The sequence below is a fragment of the Salvia splendens genome, chromosome 6 (genome assembly GCF_004379255.2).
Source record: "Salvia splendens isolate huo1 chromosome 6, SspV2, whole genome shotgun sequence".
In the NCBI taxonomy this organism is placed as follows: Eukaryota; Viridiplantae; Streptophyta; class Magnoliopsida; order Lamiales; family Lamiaceae; genus Salvia; species Salvia splendens.
The window spans coordinates 37826560-37836857 of NC_056037.1; the positions used below are offsets into that span (position 1 = coordinate 37826560).

Genomic DNA, 10298 nt, shown 5'->3' on the forward strand with positions numbered 1-10298 from the left:
ATTTAACATAAATTTAATAAAATTCGTATTTTTATTGTAATTTCTAGATATTAATCCTTCATCAATTTGGAGTATAAATAATAGAGAAATTAGCTATGGTTTAAGCTATAGAAGCAGAAGATAAATTTATAAATTCTCAAATTTAACTAGTAGTGTTTTAATAATTGTCTATCATTACGTGTCTCATTTTATTATTTTAGAATATCTATCATTACATATTTATTATATTTTTTTAGATATATATGGTATTTACTAATTTATTTTATTCAAATTTTACATATTTTACTAACTCATTTAATTTAAATCTAATTGTAAAAATTAATATATAAAAGTATGATTCAAATTCTACTAAATACTACTTCACTTTTTCTAAGCATCTGTGATGCCAAAAAGTATTACTAGTACTCCTATTTATAAAAAAAAAATCTACTTGCTGCATCAACATACCTCTAATTAAACGAACAAATTATCTGTAAATAATTTAATTAATTAAGTTATACTGAATTTAATGTGTATGATTGCATGGGTGCATGAACACCGGCAGCAGCAGGAAGACACTTTCTCTACTTGGTCAGCAGTCCACTACGCCTCAGCCTCATTGACTTCTTCACCATTTCTTTTTTGAAGGTCTGTATATACTTACATATTGTATTCATCTTTCTTCTCCTTCCCTCAAAGATCACAACTTTACATCAAAATTCCTCATAATGTCACAAAACAGAAGCCTCTCTACAATTTCAAGCATCCCAATTCTCCTTCTTTTCCTCGCTGTCAATTGCTTAGCCCAAAACAACAACAACTGCGCCTCCTCATTTTGTGGCAACGTCAAAATCAGCTACCCTTTCCGATTAACAACCGCCCCCAAATCCTGCGGCCACGACGGCCCCGGCTTCGAGCTCGATTGCCGCAGCAATCAAACAATTTGGGCGCCTAAATCATCAACGAGGTACATTGTTCAAGCCATCAACTACGAAACATACTTCATTAGAGTAGCTGATCCCGCCCTAAACCCCGCAAATTTCTCATCTTGCCCTGTTTATTCCAACAATTACGATTCATGGCCGGATATATTCAGTGGCTTCTTCGATTTCAACATACCTGTGTCGTTTATGTACTGTCTCTCTCCTGTGGATTCCCCCAATTATGCTGAGGGGCCTTTCTGTGGGAATATGAGTGGGATTTTCTCTAACTCTTCAAGAATTTTTAGTTATCTTATGCTGGGAAAGGATGTTAAGGTGTCGGATGTGGAGGAGGGGTGCTCGGTTTATAGGGTGGTTTGGACTTCTGGGCTTAGGGGTGTGAGAGGGGGTGATTCTTTGAAGGGGATTTATGATTATTTGGGGTATGGGGTGGAGCTTTCGTGGTATCATGCTCACTGCGGGGACTGTGAGAGGAGTGACGGGTATTGCGGCGTGGAGGGGAGTCGGATCACGTGCAAACACTACTGCAAGGAGGATACACCTATCTCCCAACTGAGTTTCAAATGTGAGTCACATCTTTTGGTTGGGTTGTTATTTATAACCGTCTTGATCTCGTTTCGTGTATTGATTCACTTTGAGATTGTTGGAATGGTCACACTTGGTAGAATTGTAAGCTGCATCGTTTGCTTAGCTTATAACTGTCGTAATCTTGTTTTTTGTATAGCTTCACTTTGAGATTGTTGGGATAGTTATCTTTTGCTTAGCTAAACTGTCCCAATCTTGTTTTGTGTATTGATTCACTTTGAGATTATTGGAATAGTAACACTAAGTAGCATTGTGAGTCACATCTATTTATGTATTGATTCGCTATGATATTGTTGACATTAGGTAGCATTGCTATGAATCATTCTTTAGAATCAGTATTCTCTATGTAAATCTTTCGAGAGAAACACTAGGTAGCAGCATTGTAAGTCACATCTTTTGCTTAGTTATAATGGTCTCATTCATGTTTTTGCGTAATGCTTTGTTTTGAGATTGTTGTAATGTCACACCTAGGTGGCATTGTAAGTCACATCTTTTGCTTAGCTTGTAAGTTGTAACTGTCAAAATCTTGTTTTGTTTATTGATTCACTCTGAGATTTGTTGGAATAGCAACGCTAAGCAGCATTGCAAGTCGTCTTTTACTTAGCTTGTAACTGTCCAATCTTGCTTTTGTATATTGCTTCACTTTGAGATTGTTGGAATAGTAGCACTAGTTAGCATTGTTATGAACCGATCACTAGAATCAACATTGTATAAATCTGGGAGATCAAGAAGTTATCAAAAATTTTAGTTCATGGGGACAAGTAGAATCTCTTCATCACATGATTCAATGAAATATCTCGAGTTACTACATCTTTTGCTTAGCTTGTAACTGCCGCAGTCTTGTTTTGCATATTGATTCACTTTGAGATTGTTGGAGTGGTAACACTAGGTAGCATGGTTAAGTCATGTATTTTGCTTAGCTTGTAACTATGCCAATCTTATTTTGTGTATTGATTCACTTTGATATTGCTCGTGTTTCGTATTTTTCACTGCCTAATTCAACTTTGATGATCTTTGAGCTAAGTGCTTGATTTTCTCATTTACCGACTTCTTGTTATGCTGACGTTGCTTTCACTTGAACAATGCAGGTAAAATCAACTACTGGGGAAGTGAGTACTTTTCCATCTTCTCAAACCTTCATTGTGTTTCTGATATTTTCCTTTGATCTCTTCTAACATGTTTACCTGTTTTGACAGTTATTGTCGGGTTTTACGCGTTGATTGCATTTGGTAAGATCACAACCTTCATTCAATTAACTTTTCAATATTGTGTGTAATGCTAGTGTTATCAAGTTTAATTGTTCATTGTTCATGACTATACAGGTGCACTTGTTGCTCTGAGATTCGTGATAGGATTCCCAATCCTGGTCGGGCTAGTGGTACGCAGATGGAGAAGACGGCATCTAGCAATGGACGAAACCATCGAAGAATTTTTGCAGGGTCAGAACAACCTCACCCCTATAAAATACACCTACTCCGAGATCAAGAAGATGACTAACAATTTCAACCAGAGATTGGGCGAAGGAGCCTATGGAACTGTGTACAAAGGGAAGCTTCGAAGTGGCCCGTACGTTGCAGTGAAGATCATGGGGCAGTCTATGCCCAGCGAGCAAGAGTTCATCAGTGAGGTCGGCACAATTGGCCGGATCCACCATGTCAACGTGGTGCAGCTCATCGGCTTCTCAGTCGAGGGCTCGAAGTGCGCCTTGGTTTACGAGTATCTGCCAAATGGCTCCTTGGACAGGTACATTTTCAACCAGCAAGGTCTGGAGGTGACCGCGCTGAGGTACGAGAAGATGTTTGAAATTGCACTCGGGGTGGCTCGTGGGATCGACTACCTGCACCGTGGCTGCGAAATGCAAATCTTGCATTTCGACATCAAGCCTCATAATATTTTGCTCGACGAAAAGTTCAACCCGAAGGTGTCTGATTTCGGGCTGGCGCAGCTGTACCCGAGCGATGGTGGTAGTTTCGTGAACCTGTCGGCCGGGAGGGGCACGATGGGGTATATGGCGCCGGAGATGTTTTACAAGAACGTCGGGGGAGTCTCCTACAAGGCGGATGTGTACAGTTTCGGGATGTTGCTGATGGAGATGGCGGGGCGGAGGAAGAATGTGAACCCTTTCGCGGAGGAGGAAGGGCAGATTTACTTCCCGTCGTGGGTGTACGAGCAGCTTAGCAGTGGGAAGGAAGTCGAGGTGAAGGATGCGACGGACGAGGAGAGGAGGATGGTGAAGAAGATGGTGATCGTGGCGTTGTGGTGTATACAGATGAAGCCTAGTGATCGGCCTCCGATGAATAAACTGGTTGAGATGCTCGAGTCCCATGCAGAGCTGCAGCTGCCGCCGAAGCCTTTCATGGCTCCGCGGGAGATCGCAGACGATCACGGAACGAGGGGAACTCCTTTGTTGTAGGAAACGAAACTCGTGAGATTGGATTCGATGTTGGTATCATGTTATAGAATGTTCAAATGTATGTGACATGTTATAGAAGCTGTTTCTGCATAGATCAGTTTCCTTGACAAGAATTATAACACATGTAAATCTTTTCATTCTTTTTTTTCTCAATGTTAGTATGTGTGAATAGAGAGGGGTTCAATTTCCACCATCTTTTTCTCCAGATTTTAAAAGGTAATTTAGATGTAAATTCTTTAATTTTTGTCGAATTCTGGTTTTGTTTATATTGCTTTAAATTCTGGCGCTATCAGATTATTTAGCTAAATAATTTCATATTGTAAGTAACGAAATGAGGTGTGTTATACTAAATTTAATATCGTGTTTATTAAATTATGATTTATACTTGCCTGTTTCATAAAAATATAAACATTGGGGATGATATGAGTTTTAATGAAAAATTAATACTATAAAATAGGTGGAAAGGAAAAGTGATTGAAGTGTTATTATTGAACTCAACTTATAAAAAAGAAAAACTTGTAAAAATTGGAAATAAACTAATTTTATGGAAGGAATTAAAAAAGATTACTTTATAGTAGTAGTATTTTTTTAAATAGGGGGAATATTAAGAAAGAATGAGATTGAAGAGCGAAAATGAGAAATAAAAAAATAATGAAACATACTACAAATATATGAAATTACTATTTAAAAGTATTAATGACATATTATTTAAATTATCAGTCCATCTCGAATAATATGATGCAATAATGTATCAGCATAATATTTTTTGCCAAAGACAATATTCACGTTAATTTAACTCGGATATTATGATTCTGCCACGTCGCCTTCACTCTCTCGGTGATAACTTCCTCTCTCTCACTCTTCCTCTCTTTCTACCATCCGCCAATCCACAACAAAATTCATTTTCATCCGCTCCACTACCAACAGTGCTACTGCTACCAATAAATCAATCTGTCTAGGGTTTCCTGATTCCGAGACCGATGTTTCCGTTATCATCACGAGCTTGGATTTTTTCTTTTTACTAGTTTTCATGAAAAAAATGGATACCGATTCCCTTTTCTGAATGATGCAGTCAGGATCTTCGGCGATCTTATATTTGATCCGATTCATTGTTCCATTTTAAAACGATCGATCTGTTATTCGTTGATTGATTAGTCATAAAGCGTGATATTCGCTAAGTGAAATGCTCGTGGATCTGCATCTCGGCGTGTGACTTTGCAGCTCGACGAATCGACTATTTTTTGTGTAAGAGCTGCTATTTCTTTTAAATCTCTTTTGTGTGTATGCTCTATTCGGAGCTGATTCCTTGCAGCTTTTTGTAGGATGTAGAAACTGAACACTGTTAAAGATATGTTAGTGAAAAAATGGAATACTTCTAGTTTGAAGGTGACTTGTTTGTCTAATTAATGAAGAATGCAAGTTAAATGAGATTTCATCTTGTCAAAGTCGGTTCATTAACTGCAAATGCGTGTAGTTTTCTAATTGTTGAATCCCATGATATGAGCTTATTTCTAAAGTAATTACTCAACGACAAAAGCTAGAATGAACAGAAGCTTTGCTGTGTGTGTGTTCAAAAATGTTTTTGCCAAATTGAAAGAAAGAGATGAATGCTTATAGTTTAGCTAATCCATTTCAACTTGATTTGATGGTTTACAAAATTAGTTCATTCTCTCACCATTCATCACTCGGGAGTTAGTGTTGATGAAATGTATAAATAATCCCTATTTAAATGTATAATAGCGATATAATGAAGCTGATTCATTTTCTTTAGTAGTATCTCCTTTTAATGTTCTTTTTCTTTTTGTGTATTTGGCAGTACTGGATTATTAGATTCAATTTGGAGATCAAGGCATCTGCTTTAGATGTTATGCAATAGAGTCTTGAGTGCTGTAAATCTCTGGGCGGGACATATCAGGAGACAAACTGAGGTCGCGCGGTTAAGATATATCTGTGGTGGCTTAAATACCACTGACCTCTGCCCTTATTTGTCGAACTATAAGCTTGGAAGAAAAAGAACAATGATGGTGGATTGTGGAGAAACTGCTAGAAGACCTGCGGTTGGTGCTTTACCCGAGAAGGGTGACGATGGTGGCTATGCTAGTGGTGGATGGAGCAGGTGATTGGATTTTAAGTTTAATAACTTTTGTTGGTATATCGTTCGTAATTATCTCACGTGGAAAACACTGCTACGTTTATTAGTTAATTTTGAATGTGATGCATGCAATAATTTAGTTAGGTTCCTTTTATAGTCTTAACTTGTGCATTCAGTTGTCCTGGACACGTGCTTCTTTTGTACCATGATATCAATTATATGAAGTAGTGAATGAATATGTTATATATTGCCATGTTTTTTCCTTCCTTCCTTTCAGATCAAACAATCAGTTGTCCTTGCATGTTCTTTAATTTCAGTTATCTACATTGATTGGCTAAATTTCTTTTGAAGCTTTTCTTGGCGTGGCATGCAAATGAAATTTACCCATTTCCTTCTAAAGTTGTCAACCAGAAAATGAGTATTCATCTAACCCTCTTCTTTCTCTTGTCCCCAATGGTAGAATCGGTTGAATGCATTCGTTTGAGTTTGTAGCCTAGATAATTATTTTTACGTCTTTTCTCCTGGTTCATGTAACGTGCAAAACTTGATGAATTAGCTTTATTTGTCTGCTAATCTACTTGTTTCTGCTCATAGCTAAAAATTATTCTGATGTGAAATGATTGAAAGCATAATCACATTTAATTTCTTGATTAACAGTGAAGATGGGAGATTAAGCTGTGGATATGCCAGCTTTAGAGGAAAAAGGTCTAGCATGGAGGACTTCTATGACATTAAGGCTACCAAGATTAATGGGCAGTCAGTCTCCCTCTTTGGGATATTTGATGGTCAACTCTTATCCTATAATTATTATACTTTTTTCCTAAAATTTTGTATTAATAGCCAAAGGAATAGGGTACCTGCTGGAGGGAGCAAATCATAATCTAAGTTGCACATCTAAAGAGATGACTGCTTACAAAATTGTCCGTATATGAATGAATTCTAATGAATATAAGTATTTTCCAATTGTCCGTATATAAATGAAATAATGAATTATAAAATGTTTGTTTAACACAAGATTTAAATTCTCAGATTTGACTGCATGACCTCAATGTTTATTGTAAAAAGGATGACTTGTAATATTTGTAGCTAACTATTATTTCTTTGTTCATCTGAACATGATTTAAATTGTTTGAGAATATTACTCTTATATTAATATGGGGCATGGCAGGTCATGGTGGCTCTCGCGCTGCTGAATTTCTGAAGGAACATCTCTTTGAGAATCTAATGAAACATCGAGAATTTATTACGAACACAAAAAAGGCTATAAGTAAGTTGAGGCACACAATATAAGTCATTTCGTATAACCAAATTTTGATCTTCGATTGCATGAAAGGTTTGTTTTTTCTTTCTCCTTTGGGTGGACACCAGACTTTGTTGGTAATATAGGATACTTTGGTAAACACTAATCAGAAATCCTTGCTTTAACGAATTGAAATATTTTCCTGCCTTGTTTCGGCTACACAAGAGATCAGCTGCCTCACTTAGAACTTGCCTCAACTCTGTGCAAAATATTATGCACCTAGATTCTATGTTGTTACCTTTCAATGGTAAAATTTCTTCCCTGCATCTCAGGCTCTTCATGTGTGATGCAACATTGAGTATCAATCTAGCCATTTATTTAGGTGACAAAGTGAACTATCTTATCTATAGATTCTTAAGTGACACCTGATGATATTTAGTGAAGATTTTAGCTAGCTCAAGTTCAAATTAGACTTTGTACTTGTTATTTTTGTTATCTGATCTCATATGAATTACAGGTAATGAAGTATTTATGCAGAGCATCATTTGGAACGTGATAGTGATAATCTGTTTCAAATGCCTCTAAATTTCATAACTCTTACAAAATTTTCGGTACTTGATATATTGGGAAGTTGTGTATTCTTATGTTATCTGATCTTTTAGAACTGTTATATTTGTGCTGCTGTCATGTTTGACTAAATTAGCTTCGTTGCATGGTAAGAAATCCTTTTCTCTTAGAAAGATTAGGTGTAGTGGTTGTCTGGTGATAACATGTGTCTTTTAATTTATCTAATAACAAGTACAAAACCACAGGTGAAACATATCGGAAGACCGACAAAGACTTTCTGGATTCTGAAAAGGAGACATTCCGAGATGATGGCTCTACAGCTTCAACAGCAGTTCTGGTAGGCAACCACCTTTATGTTGCAAATGTTGGAGACTCTCGAACTATTATATCAAAGGCTGGAAAAGGTACTAAATGATCTCATATTTTCTTTTAAACTATCTCAGATTTTGGGCATTAAAACTTCAATAAAATATTGAGGTCATAACTTTCTCAACTAATTTTCTCTCTCCATGTTTGACAGCAATTCCACTCTCAGATGACCACAAACCCAATAGAAGCGATGAGAGGAGAAGAATTGAAAATGCTGGAGGCGTTGTAATGTGGGCAGGTTTGATGATCTTTCATCATACAAGACTCTTGTGCTTCTCATACAACTGTAGCAAGAAGCATTGTCCTCTTGAGAATGGTGTCCTTTAGCTTTTGTAAATGAAATCCTTTTCATGCTGATATTCACTGGAGGGATCTAATTAATGGTCTTTTTTCTGCTTTCCATGTTCTGTCAGCTGAGTGGCTGATTATCATAGGATGCAAGAAAGAATCGATTATTTGCGTCAATAAAATTCTTGAGAGTTCATGCATTTCTGATAAAATGTTATCTTGTTCTGTTCTAGCTGTTGACATATAATTTTATGCTCAAAGTCAGACTGAAATGATCTTTTATAAATGTTTGTGTTAGGTACTTGGAGGGTCGGAGGTGTCTTGGCCATGTCTCGTGCTTTCGGAAACCGCATGCTGAAACAATTCGTTATAGCTGAGCCTGAGATTCAGGTTCTCATAATTCTGTCACTGTTGTTTTGACTCGTGAGATTTTGCTGGTAAAGGATGAGGCTGATAGTTGAGCTCTCATAAGTTGTATCGGTAGTCTCAAAATAAAATGTGCTCTAAATTACGATGTAATCGAGTGTCGGTACTTATAGTTGGGCAACTTTTCCGGTTCTTGGTTCAAAACACGTCATTTGATCATTTTACTGCTACAGGACCTGGAAGTTGATCAAGATCTTGAATTGCTTGTGCTTGCAAGTGATGGACTTTGGGATGTTGTACCCAACGAGGTAATTATTTTCACACATAATATCAGCAATTTTCATACATTTGCTACCCAACATTGAGTTTCTTCGAATGAAGACCTTCTTCATGTCTTGCTTATTATGCATAAAACTGGCCACTTGACTCCTTACGTCAAGCAGCTCATATTCAGAAGTAACACGGTAGATGGTCCATCAAATACTAGTCGAAATTGAATGTGTTTGTTTAGTTTGAGTTTAGCATTTGATGCTCTAGGATTTTGTAATATTAGTTGAGATAGTTGGTTATATACCGTAGAAGTAATGCCAAAGGCACTGGGTGAACACTGTTTTTCAGGATGCTGTTTCGATAGCCCAAGCAGAAGAAGAGCCGGTGGCAGCTGCGCGGAAACTGACAGAGACCGCCTTCACTCGTGGTAGTGCAGACAATATCACCTGTATTGTTGTCAAGTTCCAACACGAGGAAGCGGGTCCCAACCAAGACACTGAAGCTGAAGTTGAAACCCAGACAACGACAAGCAGAACTGGAGAATCAGAGCCAGCTTCAAAAGAAGAAGAGCCTCAGAAAACTCAGAACTGCTGATCACTTGTTGACTGGCTGGTTGTGATTCGTTCATTCATTGGTTTTTGTAAGCTGTGGTTTTTTTTATACTTTTTTTGAAATAAATTGATTCACTCAGTTTTAAACTAATCTGAGTCTTTTGGTTGGTAATGGCAATAAACTAATAATGGTATCTCGATATTTATAAACTTATCTTTGAGAACATAAATATTTGGAAAGATCTGCGAAGTATATTAAAAATTGGTTCTATATTTTGATCGGTAAATGTTCATCGAAATTGTCTTTGAGGTGTCACTTGTAATGTAATTCAAATTTATGAGTATATTCTCTTGTCTACACACAACAAAACCTTAGAGCATCCACCTCGGCGAGCAGGAATGCTTCCGATCGTCCGTGCCAGCGGCACGGAGACGCTGTCCGCCGCTGCGCTCACGCTGCTGGCACTACGCTGCTCGATGCATCGAGCACGTCCGTGCCAGCGAGCAGGCAACGTGGCGCGTTCTAATTGGCCAACGGCATATCCGTTGGAAAATCATTTTTTTATTTTAAAAAAATGAAAATAATGCCAAAAAAAATTCACAATCCCAAAAAATTGCCATTTTTTGCCTGCTTTTT

The 10298-nt window shown here is 37.4% G+C and overlaps 2 protein-coding genes across 2 annotated transcripts; both read left to right on the plus strand.

The window, feature by feature from the left end:
• Positions 1–608: 608 nt before the first annotated feature.
• Positions 609–4111, plus strand: LOC121807732 (rust resistance kinase Lr10-like). Its single transcript, XM_042208017.1, has 4 exons — positions 609–1485; positions 2594–2614; positions 2702–2734; positions 2828–4111. Exons 1-4 carry the CDS (start codon positions 708–710, stop codon positions 3916–3918), a joined length of 1923 nt encoding a protein of 640 aa, XP_042063951.1. The 5' UTR covers positions 609–707; the 3' UTR covers positions 3919–4111.
• A 624-nt stretch (positions 4112–4735) lies between these two features.
• LOC121807733 (probable protein phosphatase 2C 76) lies at positions 4736–9855 on the plus strand. The gene is made up of 9 exons (XM_042208018.1): positions 4736–5163; positions 5735–6034; positions 6668–6795; positions 7179–7277; positions 8063–8221; positions 8338–8424; positions 8773–8864; positions 9074–9148; positions 9459–9855. The coding sequence occupies exons 2-9, from the start codon at positions 5781–5783 to the stop codon at positions 9702–9704; spliced, it is 1140 nt and encodes a 379-aa protein (XP_042063952.1). The 5' UTR covers positions 4736–5163; positions 5735–5780; the 3' UTR covers positions 9705–9855.
• The last annotated feature ends 443 nt before the right edge of the window (positions 9856–10298 follow it).

Bases quoted from the DNA above. Each gene is read 5' to 3' on its own strand.
- LOC121807732 (XM_042208017.1), top strand. From the start codon at position 708: ATGTCACAAAACAGAAGCCTCTCTACAATTTCAAGCATCCCAATTCTC. The intron at 1,486-2,593 runs GTGAGTCACATC...TGAACAATGCAG, and splicing joins CTCCCAACTGAGTTTCAAAT to GTAAAATCAACTACTGGGGA. The intron at 2,735-2,827 runs GTAAGATCACAA...ATGACTATACAG, and splicing joins TTACGCGTTGATTGCATTTG to GTGCACTTGTTGCTCTGAGA.
- LOC121807733 (XM_042208018.1), top strand. From the start codon at position 5,781: ATGTTATGCAATAGAGTCTTGAGTGCTGTAAATCTCTGGGCGGGACAT. The intron at 6,035-6,667 runs GTGATTGGATTT...CTTGATTAACAG, and splicing joins GCTAGTGGTGGATGGAGCAG to TGAAGATGGGAGATTAAGCT. The intron at 9,149-9,458 runs GTAATTATTTTC...ACTGTTTTTCAG, and splicing joins GGGATGTTGTACCCAACGAG to GATGCTGTTTCGATAGCCCA.